General features: G+C 41.6%; 1 protein-coding gene across 1 annotated transcript in view; it reads right to left on the bottom strand.

Moving 5' to 3' along the window:
- Positions 1-2,127: 2,127 nt before the first annotated feature.
- The window catches only part of GPR37 (G protein-coupled receptor 37), a 34,578-nt gene continuing 15,406 nt past the window's right edge, over positions 2,128-21,299 (bottom strand). Inside the window, exon 2 of the mRNA XM_072147028.1 lies at positions 2,128-3,324. Coding sequence (XP_072003129.1) covers positions 2,506-3,324 — 819 coding nt within the window. The 3' untranslated portion in view covers positions 2,128-2,505. The remainder of the gene's footprint in view (positions 3,325-21,299) is intronic.

The raw sequence follows: 21,299 nt of genomic DNA on the forward strand, positions 1-21,299 counted from the left end.
GAAGATTTTCCAGTGGAACATCAATAACCGAACTGAGTTCTTTAAGAACTCTGGGGTGTACCCCTTCCGGTCCAGGAACCTTGTAAACATTTATCAAATTGAGCTTAGATTGGATCATGTCTACATTCAGCCAATCTATTACAGGATGCAACACCCACACTGGCACCACCCATGTCAGAAGTTTTTTCTTCTATTGTATAAAGGGAATGCGTGGGGGACTGTCAGAGAGAGCGAACACAGTCCACCACATGCCGAACCCTGGCAAGAGGGAGACAGCAAACCATTTGGTTGTGGCGATCTTGGGGACAAATTATTCTATTCGTCCCCTACAACCACTTACTGCCTTGGCTTACCTGCACTAACATCCCCCCTACTACTACTATATGGGCTGTTCCCCCAGCTCCAAGGAGAGAAGGAAACGCTAGGGTTGCTATTTCTCCACCATTCACTTTTATCATGCTTATTGCTTGCTCAGTGAGCAGAATACTCCTCTCAATATTGTCAATTGTGCAATATCTTCCTCCAGATCTCTAACTTCCAGGAGAAAAATCTGTTGCAGCAGCATTCGCCCTGGAACTCCTGCTCCAGCAGTGTATACATATGGCAGAGTGTGCACTGGAGCATACCACCAATCTTGCTAACCATATGCTAGTTACTTTGAAGAGTGAATGAATCAAGAAATATAAAATGTAAATTACTTAAAGTTCTGTGAACTCCTTTTTTGAACTTCGCTTGTTTAAACTCCACTATGTCCACAAGCCACTTAGAAGCACAATCCAAAACTGAGTTGCCTTCATTTATTACCTGTGCAAACTAACCCCTACTCTCCAAATTAAGCAAACCAGGGAAAGAAAGGAAAATAATAGCTATTTAAATTGTGACACTAAGAAAAGTGCCTTGCTAGTATTTACAGGCGGTCCCCTACTTAAGAACACTCGACTTACATACGACCCCTAGTTACAAACAGACCTCTGGATATTGGTAATTTATTGTACTTTAGTCCTAGGCTACAATAAAGAGCTGTAACAGTTATCACAGGTGTCTGTAATGAAGCTTTAGTGTTATTCCTGATTCTTATGACAACCCAACATTTTTAAAATCCAATTGTCACAGAGACCAAAAAAGTTCTGGCTGGGATTACAATGATAAAATATACAGTTCCGACTTACATACAAATTCAACTTAAGAACAAACCTACAGACCCTATCTTGTATGTAACCCGGGGACTGCCTGTATCTGTACAATACACAATCACCCAAACCACAGATTCACTCATGGCACACACAAACTCTGCTTGTTTAAACTCCACTTATGTCCACAAGCCACTTAGAAGCATAGGCAAAAATAAGCAAGCTCCCAAAATGAGCAATCATGATGCAGGATTAAAGCCAGACCAGTATATCAATTCCCAAAAAACAGATTCACAGTGTAGTATAGTACAGTGTAGGGAACTGATTTAGCTGAGTAAGAGGTATTTGACCAGGGCCAGGAAGTAAGAGCTTTTCTTACAGAGACTTTGCCAATTAAGGTTGCCTTGCCACATTGTACTGACGAGATGCAAAGTTGGGAATCTGTCTACAGTTGGGAATCTGTACTTTTTGGAGTAGTTAAACTGGTTTAGCTTTAATTCTGCATCATGTAATTGGGCTTCTTGATCGTCATGCTTGATGTTAATGTGACTGCTTTGGAAGCTAGCTAAAAAAGGCAATGTTTTCCTTATCCTATCCTGGAAAACTTATTTGCATATTTCCCAGAAAGCATTCAAAGTGTTGACTGTGAAGTGCTGGAAACATAAGCTTGATACATATATGCCCAACCCTATAAACCTATGGGGCTCAAAGCATCTATTTCTAATATCTTGGTGCCAAATAATGTAGATCAATTGACCTTCAGATTTCTTGCAGAGTATGGGTCTTGATAGGTCAGAGCTATTCTCGTGGACTGAGTTGGACCTACACAGAAATAGGCATAATGGCTTTAAATTTGTCAAATAACAGCAAATGACACTATAAAGAAATGACATGATCTATAGATTCAGGGACATTGGTATCAATGCATAAAATATTGATACATTACCCAACCAATACAATACCAGAGTCGTATGGATGTAAATAAAACAAGCAAGTATATTTCATAAAAACAAAATAAAATTTATTCAACATCTAATTTTGGAAATGTTAAAGTAAACAAAACATTACAATATTTTATTTCAGTGCAAACCACCTTGGAGTATAATAATTTTACCTAGTTTTATATATAATATTTTAAAAAGTTACCAGTCGTGATTATCAAAAATGCTAACAACTACCTAATTAAGGTGCAGAAACGTGTTAATTGTTTCTCTGAAAAATACCCTGTTAGGAGAACTAGAACAAAATAAATATACAGAAGATACCAAAATTGTTCTTACACAAGTCGAATGTTTCATTAAAAAGTCATGAACTAAAAATTATTTCAAATGTGTATCACAGAGTATTTACAAAGAAAGTGAAATCTGACCTATATTCAGCAGTGAGTTCCAACTGAAGCAAAAGTGGACATTTCACGACGTATGGTACTGAAAGGGGAAAGTTCTAGCTCTGTTGTATATTCATTGTCATTATCATCGCTGGTTGCTGTTGAGGACTTCTGAATGCATTCATCACAACAGCAACAACAGCATTCCATGAACGCACGGCTAAATGGCTTGCAAAGGCAAAACAGAAGGACGGGGGTGACACATGATTTAAAGAACAAAAGAAACTGACTGATCAAATGAAGAAGATCCAAGGTCTGTCTGGAGACACTAGTGGACATATAAGCTGTTACAATGTTACAGACATTTTCAGGAATTATACAAAAACCATACAAAATTGTAAGGGCTACTACAGTACAGTTCATTTGGCTTTCAAGCTGAATCTGACGTTTGTTACCTCTTGTGCAAGCTTTCTCCGCTCTTCTGATTTTTCTTGCTGTTACCAATGAACATGTTATTGTGAAAAGGGTGGGTAAACAAAAATAACAGCCAAAGTACCACCATAATCTAGCGCCATCATAGGTAAGGGCCAAAACATAGATGGTATCTGGAAGATCTGTGGAAATCTTGACAACGCAACGCTCACTTATAGTGTTGACACTCAGTGCTGACTCATCCTTGGTTAATTGGCGTAGGACCACCTCCGGCAATGCTAAAAGAAGAGCACCCACCCAAATAACAGCTAGCTTGGCAGTTGTTGATGTGCAATTCTCAATCATTTCATAATACATCTGTACATTAGTGGCAGCACGGAAACGGTCAATGCAAAGGGCACATAATGTAAATGTAGTAACTCCAAGCGAGGCCACCTGAAACACAAACAAATATAAATGTCAACTTACATCAACTGTAGAAATAAGTTGTAAATCTTATATCATATTCAAATGTGTTGAAAGGAGAGGGCTATAAAATGGTACACATGATTCATGTCCAGTTGTCATGTATGCATTCAAGTATTTGGAAAAGTTAAAGAAAACAGTGAGAAAGTTCTTAATCATTAATATGTCATAGCGTAAATGAAACTGTTCCGCCAGGAAATGTTCCAAAAGATGCAATGATCTAAAACTATTGGTTTGAATGGCTAAAATGTGAAAACACAATTCCACTATAAGTGGCAGCTGCAAGGGCAGATTCTGGTTGTCAAAACTTCTTCCACTAGAACCAGATGTTTTGTTGGCCAGGCCTATATAAAGCAGCTGATCACTATGTCAGCAGCTATCCTTGCCAATAGAAGGACAAAAATAAAAGACAATAACCTAATGAAGCTTTGAGTATATATGTTTTACGTAACTTATAACTAACACGGGTACAAAATACAGTTTTGCAACTTTTTGAACTTATTTGTACATTTTCAATGTTGCACTCATTTCACTTTTGAAAAGTAGGCGGAAACTAGGTACAGTTCACCTGCGAAAGTTAAGCTAATGCCAGATTTTTAAAAAGTCATTGCAATGGTCGAGTAAGCGTAAAAGTGGAATAGCTTCTTAAATCAGAACTCTGCTTAAAAGATTATTCAAAATGTGTGAGATTCAATAATTTTGCCCCAAATTACAACATCAAAGACACCAGTATTTTCCTCCCCTAGTATTGTATGCAAATGCCTCCATAGAAACATATGCTTTTCCTTACTCCACACACTGTCTGATGTTACACTTTCTGTTCTAATTAATGTTCATAATGAATTAACACTGTAAATATAACATGGCAATTAATTCACCGTGAATTATTCTGTTACTATCGTGTGAGACGGTGAGTTTGTAGTTTCAAAGTGCAACCAATTTTATCACCTTACTTCAAAGCTGTCTAAAATTTTTGAAAATATATTCAAGTATATTGTGTAGATACTGCTATTCTATTATAGCTTGCCTCATTCAGGCTCTGCTAGGAAGTCTTGGGTGAAGCCTGTGAGAGGTACCCAGCTGTCATGACACATATTTGCCCTTTATTGTTCAGCTGCTGGGCAGTTCACCTATCAGCTGAACTGTTGCAATCTGTGCAATAATCATGGCAGTTAAGTCAGGGGTCTGCCATTTTATACAATAGACATCTATTGTATAGATGTCTCAGATGTTCAGGGGGTCACTGAATGACTAGTAAATGTTGCATAAATAAACTTGCTTGTATAAATACTTGGCCAAATTTAAATAAATAGATTGGTTGGGTGTAGGACAGCCTATACAGTTAGCTGGAAACTTTTCTTATATGATTATGTATTCTTAAACATCAAACTAAAATGAATCAGCTTTCCGCTTAGTACAGTAAAACACTGCAATGATTAAAAAAAATATCAGAGTATGAGTCAGAAAATCAAGAGTATAAATACAATGTTCTCCAGTCCAGACTGGTTAAGAATTTAGGCAAATACAATTGGTCACAATTGGATCAATTAAATTGCATTCCCTGGATAAAATTTTGGTATAATTGGGAATGTTAAATTAGCCAAGAGTTTCTTCCCAATAACAACAGGGTTTGCAGTGCTGTGACACCAAATTTCCTTTTGCTAAGTTAGTCAAAACAGTGGTGAGTAACGAGTTTCCACCTGTACCTGAATGGTGGACAATGAAAATGCCTTGTTGGTGGAACAAGCAAATCCTCACTACTGGTGATCTTTCTTGGACATGCAAAACCTATTTTCTGTGTGTGTGCATCCCTTTTCATCTAAGTTCAGAACTGCCCAGATGATTGACAGTTCTCCAAAACAGACTGTCCAATCTCTCTTCGTCCAATGATGTGCTACTTGTAAAAGTCTGTTAATTGGGCAAAATATTTTCAAGGGTACTTAAGAAACAGTTTTTGTTTAGACCACACATATAATCACTTACATCTCTATACTAAGTAACTGCATGCAAGTTTTACCACAATCTGACCATTCTACCTTTATGTGTTATACATCTTTTGTAAACATGTATATATCCACTGCTATGCCCTTATTTTTTATGTCTTTTGGGCAGATATACAAACTTTGGACAAAACATAACCATATGACTGGTAATAGTATTCAACAGTACACCTTAAAAAGAATTGGTCACTAGATTTTCACCAATAAGCCTAATAACAAGTTCTCATAGCAATGTACTAACTTGGGATCACACTGTTTTAAGATAGAAAAAATATATATAATAAAAAATGCCTAAAGGAGCAACAAGTCTGAAGGGAGCATGTAATTCATTTGAGGCAGGGTGTGTCTCACCTCATATCTGCTGGGAGGGGAAAGAGGGATTTGCCAACAGACATAAGATAAGAGATACATTGCCTCACATAAATAATACATGCCCTTGGGACTCACTGCTCCTCTTTCTTGCAGGATGCCAGATAATCTTATAAAGTAAATTTTATTGGGATAGGAGCTATTCATTTTTTTTTAGCTTAAAACAGGATGGGAACAATTTAGTATAGTTCTACGGGAACCTGTCAATAGGCTAATTAATGAAATTTGGTGACAGGTTCCCTTTAAGTCAAATTAGACAGAAGTGTGAAATAAAGGGGTCACCTGTGTCTGGTTGATGGACAATGAAGTTTCTCTTATATGTCAGTGGATTAAATGATCTTCTATTCTGATGATCAAGTACCAATGATCATTTGTTTAATATTATATTTTATAATATAAAATATAAATCACATATAAAACAAAAAAACATTTGTTTTGTTTGCTAGAAAATGAGACCAAATCAGACCAAATGTTAATTCTACCCAGCATATTCAAAAAAAGGTCATTTATAACATTATTACCTGTTTTCTCCTTTGAGGAAGTTTAGAGAAGTGTAATTATTGAGCACTATATGGCATGTCATACAGAGGAATGAAGAATGCTATATGTCATTAGCACAATGGACATTTTCTTGTTATGGATTGAATCATTTCTTGTATAAAGTAAATGCTGCTCATGTTACCTAAGGGATTTTCTCTGGCAGATTATTTTGCTAATGAAATATAATTAATATGCTAAGCAAAGCATCTTATCCAAATGGTTTATAATGATTTCCATGATCCAGAGGTTCAGAATTAACTATCAATGTCTCCCCCCTCTTTCTTTCAGCCATCACTTCCCAGTTTTTTGGATGTTCTGTTCGGTTACATAAAAATTCAAGTTACTGAAATATACAGTACAGACCAAAAGTTTGTAAACTAATATTCTGGATTCTTCAAAGCAACCGCCTTTTGCTTTGATTACTGCTTTTCACACAAAGGGGTAGCCACCTGAAATGGTTTTCCAACAGTCTGGAAGGAATTCCCAGAGATACTCAGCACTGGTTGGCCCTTTTGCCCTCACTCTGTGGTCCAGCTCACCCCAAACCATCTCGATTGGGTTCAGGTCTGGTGACTGTGGAAGCCCGGCGGCTGGCGTTTTTAACCGGTTAAGGACCGGGCCCTTTCCTGTTTTTTCATGTCCATTTTTCACTCCCCACCTTCAAAAATCTATAACTTTTTTATTTTTACACGTAAAGAGCTGTGTGACGGCTTGTTTTCTGCGTAACAAATTGCACTTCATAATGATGGTATTAAATATTCCATGCCATGTACTCGGAAGCGGGAAAAAAATTCCAAATGCAATGAAAATGGTGAAAAAACGCATTTGCGCCATTTTCTTGTGGGCTTGGATATTACGTCTTTCGCTGAGCGCCCCAAATGACATGTCTACTTTATTCTTTGGGTCGGTACGATTAAGGGGATACCAAATTTGTATAGGTTTTATAATGTTTTCATACATTTACAAAAATTAAAACCTCCTGTACAAAAATAATTTTTTTGATTTTGCCAACTTCTGGCGCTAATATCTTTTTTATACTTTGGTGTACGGAGCTGTGGGTGGTGTCATTTTTTGCGAAATTTGATAATATTTTCAATGATATCATTTTTAGGACTGTACGACCTTTTGATCCCTTTTTATAGATTTTTTTAGATTTTTCAAAATGGCAAAAAAGTGCCATTTTCGACTTTGGGCGCTATTTTCCGTTACGGGGTTAAACGCATTGAAAAACCGTTATCATATTTTGATAGATCGGGCATTTTCGGACACGTTGATACCTGATGTGTTTATGATTTTTACTGTTTATTTATATTTATGTCAGTTCTAGGGAAAGGGGGGTGATTTGAAATTTTAGGTTTTTTTATTATAATTTTTTTTTTTTTATTCATACTATTTTTCAGACTCCCTAGGGTACTTTAACCCTAGGTTGTCTGATCGATCCTATCATATACTGCCATACTACAGTATGGCAGTATATGGGGATTTTCTAACTCATTCATTACAATGTGCTATCAGCACATTGTAATGAAGGGGTTAAAACGAAATAGCCTCGGGTCTTCGGAAGACCCGAGGCTACCATGGAGATGGATCGCCGCCCCCCGATGACGTCACGGGGAGCGGCGATCCCAGGTAAGATGGCGGCGCCCATGCGCCGCTATCTGTTTGAGGCTGCCGGCAGCTTTGCCGGCAGCCCACGCTGTAAAAACACCCGCGATCGGTGCTAGCAATATGCAGCAAAGACTTACCGGCTATGGAGAGGGCTCAGCCCGTGAGCCCTCTCCATGCAGCGCGACGCGACCGCCGCCGTGAATACACGGCGGGCGGTCGCGAACCGGTTAATAGAAACATTTTCGGTTTCAAATATTCTATGTATTCTTTATGTACCTGATGAGTTGTAAAGTGCTGCAGAATATGATGGTGTTATTATTATTGTTGTTGTTATAATAATGAGTGTTAAATAAAATGTTTTACAGATGTTGAAAGGACTTTGTTTCACTTTCTAATAAAATTCTAAATCTCTTTGTTAGTGGATGTGGGCCATTTGTTCAGAAGCTAAAAGCTGAACCTGACCTTTTCTGCTTACTCAGCTGATGAGCTTTCTCTGTATCAGTGTAAAATAAATTCACTTAGGGCTCTTTCATATGATAGATCTTTATATCTTAGTGCTTTCTTTTATCGTAATTAAAAAAGAAATAAAGGAAAATAAGGCACAGGGGTAGAAAACTTATCTGGCTATAGCATGGTTTAATGCACACAAAGTGAAGAAAAAGGCAAGGATTGGAATCAGAGATCTATTTACAGAGTTCAGGCTCCAAAAGACCTATCATTGGCCAAGATGGCGCCATGATTGGTGGCACTTTCCTCCCTCCTTTCTCTTATTTTCCTGTTTCCCCTCCTATCCCACCCAGCTTCTACCGGACCCTTGGCTTATTCACCTTGGCACAAACCGCATCCCAGAGGAGACTTGGGGACCCAGACACAGATTTATGCGGTGGAGGATCAACAGCCGGTGGCTGGAGAAGGCGCAGCATCATGGGTCCGGAGGCTTCCCTGCACACCCAGCCTTGAGGCTCTAGGCACCTGTAGTCGGGCATCCTACCAACAACTGAGGATCCACCATCCCGCCAAAGCAGCTGAGGAGCCGCCATCCTGACGGATCGACCAAGGATCCTCCATCCCGCCTGATTGACCAAGAACCCCCCGACAGGGATCAATTTGGCAAGCTCTGTGCAGCCATGTGTAATATGTGTGCACTATATTAAGAATTATTACTATTATAGTATGTAGTCTGTAGTTATTGAGCTGATATAATGTGTATGTAACCGTATCAGTTTCCCTACCTGATTGGAGCAATATTCTTGAGCACTGTTTATGAAAGAATCCCCCCCCTTACACACACAAATGGGATCAATAAAGTAATATCGTATCCTATCACTTTGTATCATTTGACTAGGCAGAGGACTCTTAACCAGTCAGGACTGGTCCTGCACAAGTCTATCCAACCGTTTCACAGTGTGGTAACTCCAGCAACCCATTCCGAAATAAAAGAAGCGGTGGTCGACTTTTAAGTTTCTAGTGAAATCGCTCTGGCCATGGTTTAAAATTATGAGAGTATGCCAGCTTAAATGACATTTATAAAGTCAGGTAGCACTGAGAGTGGCTGAAAAAAACAAGTGGGTGACACACAAAGTACTAGACATGACACAAAACATTAAAACAAACCTTAGAGACACATTTGATGAGGAGGGTTTCCAATTATGGGAATTATAAGCATTCTTCACAAGAATACGACAAACATCCCCAACCGAGTGGACATTTCAATTCACAAACACAAAATCGAGTGAAATAGTGATTCTAGACTAAAACAAAATATGTAGCTGAGTGTACTAGACTGCTGGAAGATCAAAAAGTATATAAAAAGTTAGATGGGGACACAACAGTCCAATTCAGAAATCGATCAGAAATTTTATAAGAAGCAGCAAGGGAGATAGGAATACTGTCGAAACCAGAATATGATTTCTTTATGCGTCAACATGATAGGATTCCTGTCTTCTACTGCATTCCTAAGATCCATAAGGATGCCAACAACCCTCCCGGCCACCCTATCGTATTGGCTAATTTTTAGATCTACAAATAGAACCCAAAGGGGAGAAAATTATGTGTAGCACCTATCATAAACCAACAGCCAGGAACAGTTTTATCTTATTAACTCTTGTCGGACCGCTCGTTGACTTTAGACATCAGCGGGCGCAGGTCCCAAGTCTGCAGCGTTGTCTTGGCTGCAGTTTTCCGTTGCTCCCAGGCTAGCCGCTGGAGCAGGACCCAATCTCCGGCTGTCGGAGACACTATCAGTTCATTAGTGCTTCTCCCTTCTCTGCTCCTCACAGCATTGTGTGCTAAATGAGCGAGATACATAAAGGAACAGAGGCGGCGCGGCCGTCAGCTCCATAAACTCGGCGGTCACCGCCGAGTCTAAAGGGGTTAATCAGAGCTGCTGAGTCTAATTAGACCCAGCACAGCTCTGATCAGAATCCCAGTCACAGCTGGTCATTTCCCCCTTTTCCCTAAAAGTCATAAAAGTCATAAATATAAGCAAACAGTAAAAACCATAAACATAAATGTATCAAAATATAAAAATGGTTTTTCACAGTGTTTAACCACATAATGGAAAATAGTGGCCAAAGTAAAAAATACCTCTTTTTTGCCATTTTGAAAAATGTAAAAATGAAATAAAAAGTGTTCAAAAAGCTGCAGAGTCCTAAAAATGGTAGCATTGAAAATGTCCTTAAAAATCACATAAAATAACACCACCCATAGCTCAAAGTATGAAAAAGTTATTAGCGCCAGAAGGCAGAATGAAGAATTTTTTTGTACAGGAGGTTTTAATTTTTGTAAATGTATGAAAACATTATATAACCTATACAAATTTGGTATCCCATGGTCCCACTGACCTAAAGAATGAAGTAGATGTGTCATTTGGGGCGCACTGTGAAAGCGGTAAACTCTAAGCCAGTGATGGCAAACCTTTTAGACACCGAGTGCCCAATCTGCAACCAAAACCCACAAATTTTTGCCAATGCAACAATTTAGGCATTAACTTATTACTCCCTGCTCTGTCACAGGTTTAAATCGTATAGGCACCAGAGGACACCGATACAGTAAAAAGGAGAAGTTTGGATTATCATTGTAGCTTCCTTCCAGGGTCCTGAGCTGCCTGGGAGTACAAGAGGCCTGGAGTCCTGTTTAATGAACTCTGCACAGGCATGACAGTCATTACAGTCTACAGGAAGTACAAGATATTCATAGGTAATCCTAAAATTCACTTTTTCAACATTGAGGCACCATAAAAATTGAAATATAAAAGGCATTAAGATGTCATACAGTACACAAAATAATATCAATGAAAACTTCATGTTGTCTTACAAAAAACATGTTACTAGAAATTATTCAAAGATATAGGCCAAGTTCACATGGGGTTTGGACCTTCTGTATTGTCTGCACCACTTCCTTTAGGCTTCTGTTATATGAGTAATAAATCAGATGAAAGATGCAACACTATTCTTTCTGTCTCACATATTGTAAGCCTAAGAAATGTGGTGCAAACAGACAACAATAGAAGCCATTTAAAGTAAACTGAAATCAATGGACATTTTAACAGATCAGTTATACTGTGCAGGTGGGGCCTTACAGCAGTTTAAAGGAAATCTACAACCTGGGTAAACACGATTTAAACTAAATACGCTTACTGGCCTGCAGTTCTTCCTGGACTCCAGGACATATCTTTATTAGGCCTGAAACACCTGTACCACGCTAAAAACGTGTCTTTTTGAAATATGCTAATTAGCACCATTCCTGTGGGCGTCACAGAGGAGGCCCAGCACTTTTTCAGTTTCTAATTATGCACACCTACTGTGTGCTATCATACCTGTATACCTGTGAACTGGTGACGTCACACGACTCTCGGGAAGTCTCATAAGTGTGTGCGCTCGCCCCTCTTAAGTGGCAGATTTCCGACTTGTCAGACTAAGTGGCATGGCCTGTTTTAACGGCGCGTGGTAGGGTAGGAAAATAGGCTGTGCGCCAAAAAATGAAGACACTGTGCCACATTGTGGTATACAAGTTTAGACCAACTCTAAGGGTGTGTAAAGTAGAACACGACAGTTTTAAACTGAGCCATAATTTAACATCACAGTGATACATCTGGCCAAGAAAAAACTATCGTTATCTGACCTTCACTGGCAGACCTGCGACGCATTGATATATTCCCCTCATGGTATCACCTTTAGACAAGAGACAGATAATCCTGATTGCTATGAGTTAGTCATGTCAAAAACCAAACTCTTTTCTGTGTTTGCTTCTGGTTTTATGGAGAACATTCCATGGTTAATGACTAGAGATGAACGAGCACTAAAATGCTCGGGTACTCGTTATTCGAGACAAACTTTTCCCGATGCTCGAGTGCTCGTCTCGAATAACGAGCCCCATTGAAGTCAATGGGAGACTCGAGCATTTTTCAAGGGGACCAAGGCTCTGCACAGGGAAGCTTGGCCAAACACCTGGGAACCTCAGAAAAGGATGGAAACACCATGGAAATGGACAGGAAACAACAGGGGCAGCATGCATGGATGCCTCTGAGGCTGCTTAATCGTACCATTATGCCAAAATTATGGGCAACAGCATGGCCATGACAGAGTGACCGAATGAGGCTAGATAGCATCTAAAACATGCAATAATTCACCCTGACACTATACGGGACGGCATGGAGAGGCAGCGGCAGCAGTGGCAGGCTAGAGAATGTCATGGCGACATACCCTAAATGGACTCAGGCTTCACCAAAGGAGGTGAGCAAGAAGCGCTGAAATGATTTCCTATGTGAATAAAAGGTTGATGGTATATTTAGTCGATAACACAGCATGGTGGCGACATAGTGACCAAGTTCCATAACATATCTGGTGAAACACCTGAAAAATGAGCCTGACACAGCTCTTTTGATAAGGGGACAACATGTTGAGGTAGCCATGGAGACGACTTCCATGATTAAGAGCGACAGTATGGGGCATTCATATTGCGCTGCTATGATTGCAACTTCAGGTCTCCAGCATGACGGCGACAGATGGGCCGAGTTCCACTATGTATCTGGTGAAACACCTTAAAATTCTGCCTGACACAGCTTGTTTGATAAGGGGATGATGTGCTGCATATCCTCTTGTGCTCCAGCGTCTGGGGTATAGAGAGTTGAAAGTTGCGCATGGAGACATTGGTGGACGCTGTAGAGGATTGTGGAGGCAAAATGGACAGGAAACAGCAGGGGCAGCATGCATGGATGCCTCTGAGGCTGCCTAATCTTGGGATGGAGCTGGCGGTCCACTGCCAGGCGAGCTTTTGCCTGTCCAAGCCCCTGTCTCTCGGCTCCTCCCCACCCAAAATGGGCCTGGGGGCCAGAAGCGTTTACTTTGAAAAAATTATAATTTTCAAAGCAGGCCGGGTCGTTTGAATATTTCACCTAGGAATAATGGAATAGCATAGTGGTTCTATTTTTAATTGTTTTTTCGGAAATGGTTCCATGATTAAGAGCGACATTATGGGGCATCCATATTGCGCTGCTATCATTGCAACTTCAGGTCTCCAGCTGGGCCAGATGGGCCGAGTTCCACTATGTATCTGGTGAAACATGTCCAGCTTTGAAACCCAGTAGTTGTAGGCAGCTGTGTGATCATTTAGGACGATGGTATGGTCAGCTACGTACTCCCTCACCATCTTTCTGTAAAGATCAGCCCTACTCTGCCAAGACTGGGGACAGGTGACAGTGTCTTGCTGGGGTGACATAAAACTGGCAAAGGCCTTGTAAAGCGTACCCCTGCCAGTGCTGGACAAGCTGCTTGCTCGCCTACTCTCCCTCGCGACTTGTCCCCCAGAAGTACACCCTCTGCCTCTAGCGCTGTCAGAAGGGAAATACTGTTTCAGCTTGTGCACCAGGGCCTGCTGGTATTCATGCATTCTCACACTCCTTTCCTCTCCAGGGATGAGAGTGGAAAGATTTTGCTTGTACCGTGGGTCCAGGAGAGTGAATGCCCAGTAATCGGTGCTGGAATAAATTCTTTGAACGTGAGGGTCACGGGATAGACAACCTAGCATGAAATCTGCCATATGCGCCAGAGTCCCAACGCGCAACAATTCACTCCCCTCACTGGCCCGACTGTCCATTTCCTCCTCCTCCAACTCCTCTTCTTCTGCCCATACACGCTGAACAGTGAAGGACTGAGCAATGCTCCCCTCTTCTTCCCCCGTCTCTTGTGACGAGTGCAAAGCTTCCGACTTCATGCTGACCAGAGAGTTTTTCAACAGGCCAAGCAGCGGGATGGTGAGGCTGATGATGGCGGCATCGCCACTGACCATCTGTGTTGACTCCTCAAAGTTACTCAGCACCTGACAGGTATCAGACATCCACGTCCACTCCTCATTGTAGACTTGAGGAAGCTGACTGACCTGACTACCAGTTCTGGTGGAAGTTGACATCTGGCAGTCTACAATCGCTCTGCGCTGGTAAACTCTGGATAACATGGTTAATGTTGAATTCCACCTCGTGGGCACGTCGCACAACAGTCGGTGAGCGGGCAGCTGGAGGCGACGCTGCGCTGCCCTGAGAGTGGCAGCATCTGTGCTGGACTTCCTGAAATGCGCACAGATGCGGCGCACCTTCGTGAGCAAATCAGACAGATTGGGGTATGTCTTGAGGAAACGCTGAACTATGAGATTTAACACATGGGCCAGGCATGGCACATGTGTCAGTCTGCCGAGTTGCAGAGCCGCCACCAGGTTACGGCCGTTGTCACACACAACCATGCCTGGTTCAGCGGTGCCAGCCACAGATCAGTCTGCGCCGTGTAATAGCTCTTGGGCGGTGTGCCTTTCATCGCCTAGGTTTGAGCACCGCCTGCTGTCGCTTAGCGATGGCACTGCTGCAGTGCCTAGAGCTACCGACTGATGGCGCCATGCCCACTCGATGGTTTCGCAGGAGGAGGCATAGTAGGCCTTTGAGACCTGGACCGAGGTAGGCCCCGCAATCCTCGGCGTCGGCAGTATATGACCATCCCCAGGGTCAGACTCGGACCCAGCCTCCACCAAGTTAACCCAATGTGCCGTCAGCGATATATAGTGGCCCTTCCCGGCAGCACTCGTCTACGTGTCCGTGGTCAGGTGGACCTTGTCAGAAACGGCGTTGGTCAGGGCACGGATGATGTTGTCTGAGACATGCTTGTGCAGGGCTGGGACGGCACATCGGGAAAAGTAGTGGCGGCTGGGGACCGAATACCAAGGGGCAGCCGCCGCCATGAGGTTTCGAAAGGCCTCGGTCTCTACCACCCTATAGGGCAGCATCTCCAGGCTAAGCAGTTTGGAGATGTGGACGTTCGTTGAGGGCTTGGGCGTGTGGGTGGCTTGCACTATACTTCCTTTTGCGCTCCAGCGTCTGGGGTATGGAGAGCTGAACGCTGGTGGATGCTGTGGAGGATCGTGGAGGCGAAGATGGGGTTTTCACACGGGAGGTTTTTGGGCCGGGGTCCTGGGCAGGGGGCTGACTAGTAGATGACACAGGGGAAGGAGCAGTGGTGTGCCCGGCCGGAGGTGAACGGGCTTGGTGCCATTGAGTGGGGTGTTTAGCATTCATATGCCTGCGCATACTGGTGGTAGTTAAGCTGGTAGTGGTGGAACCCCTGCTGATCCTGGTTTGGCACAGGTTGCACACCACAGTCCGTCGGTCATCCGGTGTTTCTTTAAAGAACCTCCAGACTTCTGAAAATCTAGCCCTCACCACGGGAGCTTGACTACGGGCAACATTTGGCACTGATGCACCAGCTCTGGCCCTGCCTCTCCGTCTGGCCCCACCACTGCCTCTTCCAACCTGTTCTGCTATAGGACTTGCCTCCATCTCAGAAGCACTGTGTTCACCCGACCTATCAACCCAGCTTGGGTCTGTCACCTCATCATCCTCCGATCCCTCAGTCTGCTCCCCCCTCGGACTTCCTGCCCTGACAACAACTTCACCACTGTCTGACAACCGTGTCTCCTCATCGTCCGACACCTCTTTACACACTTCTTCCACTACGTCAATAATGTGATCATCACCCACAGACTGCGACCGGTGGAAAACCTGGGCATCGGAAAATAGCTCAGCAGCAACCGGACAAGTGGTTTGTGACTGTGGGAAGGGTCCAGAAAACAGTTCCTCAGGAGGCTGAGGTGGAGGAGCTGGAGGAATGCTGATTTCGGTGACATGGGTGGACTGCATGGAAGACTGACTGGTGGACAAATGGCTAGAAGCATTGTCGGCAATCCACGACATCACCTCTTCGCACTGTTCTGGCCTCAACAGTGCTCTACCACGAGTCCCAGTAACTTGAGACATGATGAACCTAGGGAGTGTAGCTCTGCGGCGTTCCCCTGCTCCGTCATCAGCAGGTGGTGTCTCACCCCGCCCAGGACCACGGCCTCTGACCCCTGCAGTAGTTGGACACCCACGTTCACGCCCTCTTCCTCTACCCCTAGCCCTCGGGTTTAAACTTAAAGTGTAAACTTTAAATTTTTTTTTGTTTGTTTGTTTTTTTAAACAAAATGATGCTATGCTATTGCTATAGCTAGTTTCTAACCTACACTGACAGCACACAACTGGATTTTGTGCTGTGCCTGATGACTTTGAGTTATAAAAAGAAATAAACGTAAAAAAAAAAAAATCAGCAGACTGTGCCTAATTCAATTCAAACCCCTAATAAATTGTCCCACTTCGGTGTTTTAGGTGGATATGTGTGTCACTAAGGGCTAAACACAACGGTCACAAGTCTCCCTGCAAATTACTCACAATATGGTACTAGCTGCACTACTAATGGCAGCAAGCCCAGCCACAAGCAAACCAAAAAAAAGGAAAATATAACGCTATTGTAGGCCTAAATAAGCCGTTGGGGTTCTCCTCTGGCTATTTTCTAGCCTACACTGAAAGCACACTGCTTTGCCAGATGACTTTGAGTTATAAAAAGAAATAAACGTAAAAAAAAAAAAATCAGCAGACTCTGCCTAATTCAAATCAAACCCCTAATAAATTGTCCCACTTCGGTGTTTGAGGTGGATATGTGTGTCACTAAGAGCTAAACACAACAGTCGCAAGTCCCCCTGCAAATTACTCACAATATGGTACTAGCTGCACTACTAATGGCAGCAAGCCCAGCCACAGGCAAACCAAAAAAAAGTAAAATAAAACGTTATTGCTGCCCTAAGAAGGGCTGTTGGGTTCTTGTAGAATCACTCCTGCCTAACACTATTCTAATAGAACACCCTAACGCTTTCCCTAACCAGCAGCAGCTCTCTCCCTAGCGGCATCCAGACAGAGAATGATCCGAGCAGCGTGGGCAGGGGCTAGTCTATTCCAGGGTCACCTGATCAGGCCAGCCAACCACTGCTATCGACGTGTAAGGGTACCACGTCATGTTGGGTGGAGTGCAGAGTGTCCTGGCTTGTGATTGGCTCTGTTTCTGGCCGCCAAAATCACAACGGCGGGAGATGCCATTTTCTCGAGCGGGCAAAGTATTCGCCCGAGCAACGAGCAGTTTCGAGTACGCTAATGCTCGAACGAGCATCTCTATTAATGACATATATTTCTGACTAGATCATTCCTTTGCACAGCACTGAAAAATATACTGTAACATCATTACAGGATTAGAAAGTAACTATTAATTAGAATAATCTATTTTTACTAATATACCTATCATTTACTTTTATCCTATTTTACACTATAATAGGAGGAACAAATTTATCAAAATATTAGTATCAAAGCTTTGACCTCTATATCTGACCCATATCTTCATTCAGTCCTGATCCTGAAAGAAGTAGTGTGTGACAAGATAAAAAGAGATGAAACAACACCCAAGCAATTAGTTTTTGGATAGTTTCTGAAAGATTAATGGTTCGTAAAGCTTGTGTACTTTCCCACCAGTTCTGTAACAAAGTACATTGTTACTTGACACAGTGCCGTGTAACAGAGGACTTCTGTTGAGCCATTCATTACAACAATTCATTAATAAATGCACATCTTGACCACATGCAAAAGGCTTTGCTCTGTATTATTTATGAAGTTCGTTAAACTAATTTTTATACAGGCATTTCTGCCCAAGCATAAACAGGCAAAGCAGAGAATAATGCATTCCATAGTGGTATGCTCTACATGAATTTTAATGACTTGTAGTCTCATAACTAGCATTTATAGCACTCAGGGAAACAATTTGCTAGCCTTTACAGAAGCACTACAGTTTAGGTATGCTTGCTTACAATACAGCCAGGACTATGTTCATGTACGGTGAAGTGCAGAATATTCATAATGTTGACGTCTGTCATTTTGATTTCTTTTTTTTTGTAGCCACACTAATTACCGTGGTTTATCTCTCTCATTTACTGTGGTAAATACTCATACAGTTCAGAAATACAACCACAAACCAAATACCAAATGGAAGCCTTCCGCAGGGTTATTCATACTAAATGTCAGGGTAAGCATTTTATTTATTTATTACTACATACATGTATAATGTGTGCACTGACCTGAATAAGACACTGATAACAAAAGCTTAGGATAGCAACGCTGGGAAGAGATGGTAGAGAAATATAGCATCAAGGTCCTGTCAAATTGGTGGATAAATGCTTAGTAACAATGGTGTATGCAGCCCTGGCCTTAAAGGGGTAGTCCGACAAAGACAAGATTCTTAAAATAACACATTCTCTAGTTCACTGTTACTAACAAAATTACAGCATTTCACAGATATAATTTGAACCTGTCTCTATCAGTCCTGATGTACACAATTTTGGTTTCCCCAGGACCGGTATCTTCTGAGTTTAGGGTCAGCAAACATATTGGGGCATATTTACTAAGGGCCTTGCGGTGCACTTTTGTCGGACAAAACTGCTTGCACAGGTATTTAACCCCTTAACGCCAAAGCCACTTTTCACCTTCCTGACACGGCCCATTTTTTCAAATCTGCCCTGTGTCACTATAAGTGGTTATAACTTCGGAACGCTTTAACATATCAAAGTGATTTTAAAACTATTTTCTCGTGACACTTTGTACCTCATGTTAGTTGAAAAATTTTGGTGGTATATTTTGCATTTATTTATGAGAAAATCAGATATTTGGTGAAAATTTGGAAAAATTCTTGATTTTCAAACTTCAAAATGTTCTAATTTTTCCATACTGGAAAGCTGGAAAAAAAATTCCAAGTGAAGTGAAATTGACAAGAAAACACATTTGGGATGTTTTCGTGTGGGCTCTATTTTAAAGGGTTTATTCTGCCCTCCAAATTACCATCACAGGGATACCAAATTTACATAGTTTCGTTTTTAATAGATTTTTTAAAAATTTAAATCTTTTGTACATAAAAAATATTTGCCATTTTGCCAAATTCTGGGTCAATAACTTTTTCACACTTTGGTGTACGAACCTATGTAAGGTGTCATTTTTTGCGGTTTTTAGGTCCCAAATTAATTTACATCAATTTGGGACCTATATGACTGTCTGATAATTTTTTATTCAAATATTCATGGATGGGAAAATGGGGAAAAAATGCTGATTTGGACATTTGGGCGCCATTTTCAATTACGGTGTCCACGTCCAGGAATAATCTTTTTTATATTTTGATAGACCTGGCATTTTGGGATTTTTGGCGATACTAATCATATGATTTTTATGATTTTTACTGTTTATTTAATTTGATTGCTAATTTTTGGAGGTTTTTTTACCATTATGTCAGACCCTCCAGGGTACTTTAACCCTTAAGGGTCTAACTGCTAATTCTATATAATGCAATACTACTTTATTGCAGTATATAGCAATACTGCAGGCTATTGGTGATCATTACTCATGGCAAGCCTACAAGTCTCGTTACTGTAGGGTGCCGATGACTTCACAGGGGGGTGGGTTATACATTTGCCACCCGCTGTGTTTGGAGTACGCCCTGGTGCACATAGTGGTTAAAGGGAACCTGTCATTGCGATTTGAGACATTTAACCACCTACGGGTCCTTAGGGACCAGTGAAAGTGTCCCAAATTACCATTTGGTATTTTTAAGCAATCATATTAAAAAAATAAAATCTTTAAATTCACCTCATCCCTTGCTCCTTTCAGTGGCAGTGTGATAAAGAAAATGAAGCCAGTGTAGTACATCCTGGCTTCACCGAGCAAGTGCCGTAAGTACAGTGCATGCACAGTAAAGTCTGGGCATTATCCTGGCTAAATTCGCCGCATCAGGAGAGGAGGCGCCAGCGTGGGATCTTCTGATGTGAGCCTGATATGCCTCATCAGACTCACATCTCGGTGAGTATAAAAGTGTTTGCGTTTTTTTTCACGGCATGTTAAGGATCATAAGGACTTGTAGTCGGTTTAGACCTTACAGGTCTTATTTAAAATAAACTGAAATCAATGGCCATTTTAACAGAGACACATAATGTGGAATTGCTGTGTGTTTGCCATGTCAAAAAACAGACTTTTTGCAGTGTTTGCCCCTGGCTGTATGCAGAACAATCAAGTGTTAATGACATCATATTTCGCAATGTGGACTAGGCCACCACCACGCCAATAAATGTTTCCAGGTTTTTACACAAAACTATGCGAGGCCCGACCTGGGGTTGCTTTTACCGACAGAGCAGCCACCCAATAGATCCATCAAGAGGTCTAAGCCTCTTCACCACATCGGGTAGGGGGTGCCATTATCATACGCTATGTGAACGGAGCACTGGCTATAATTAATGTCCCCCATTATATAAATAGCCTGTAATATTGACAAACTTCATTAGTGCTGAAAAAAGACTTTGCTCCATGATAGAAGGAAAGGAGAGAAATTATTTCTTTATTAACCTTCCTGTCAACAAAACTAAGGGGGGTTAACCAATATAAGATGTAAAAATATAAATTATATTATATGAGAAACATGGTTATAAGGCGGTTCAGCTATCATTTGCAAAAAATATATATTTTCACTGGACACATATCCACAAGACATACCATAAATGTCAGATAACTGTAGGTCCGACTAAGGCTCCTGGGCGAGTACATGGCAGCGCGCTTGAGAGGAGGATGGCTGAGCCTCTCCATAGGAAGAAGTGCGGCACACCCCTACTTACAGGGGAAGATGGACCAAAATCCATTAAAATAAACCAGGAGAACTTACTCATTGATCCAGACACTGGGATGTGGTAATCTTCCTATATTTGTTATCCATGGCCTCCTTCCTTCCAAAGTAAATTTCTAAAATTATGCCAATGAGACTCAGGGCCTCTGATGGGTGTTTCCAGAGCACCTAAGTGCTGTCTTTTCAATGGGTGTTACAATGAGAAAAGCAAGTCTCATTGTAACAGCCTATGAATCTGCAGCACTGTCATGGTGCCTGAATCTAGGAGTAAGTATCCCTGGTTTATCATGCTGGACTTTGATTTAGATTTACTTTAAAATGAATCCCTGATGCTCCTTCCCTCAACTTCCTGTCCCTATGGTCAGGTTTTAATTAA

The sequence above is a fragment of the Engystomops pustulosus genome, chromosome 4 (assembly GCF_040894005.1).
Source record: "Engystomops pustulosus chromosome 4, aEngPut4.maternal, whole genome shotgun sequence".
NCBI classification, from domain to species: Eukaryota; Metazoa; Chordata; class Amphibia; order Anura; family Leptodactylidae; genus Engystomops; species Engystomops pustulosus.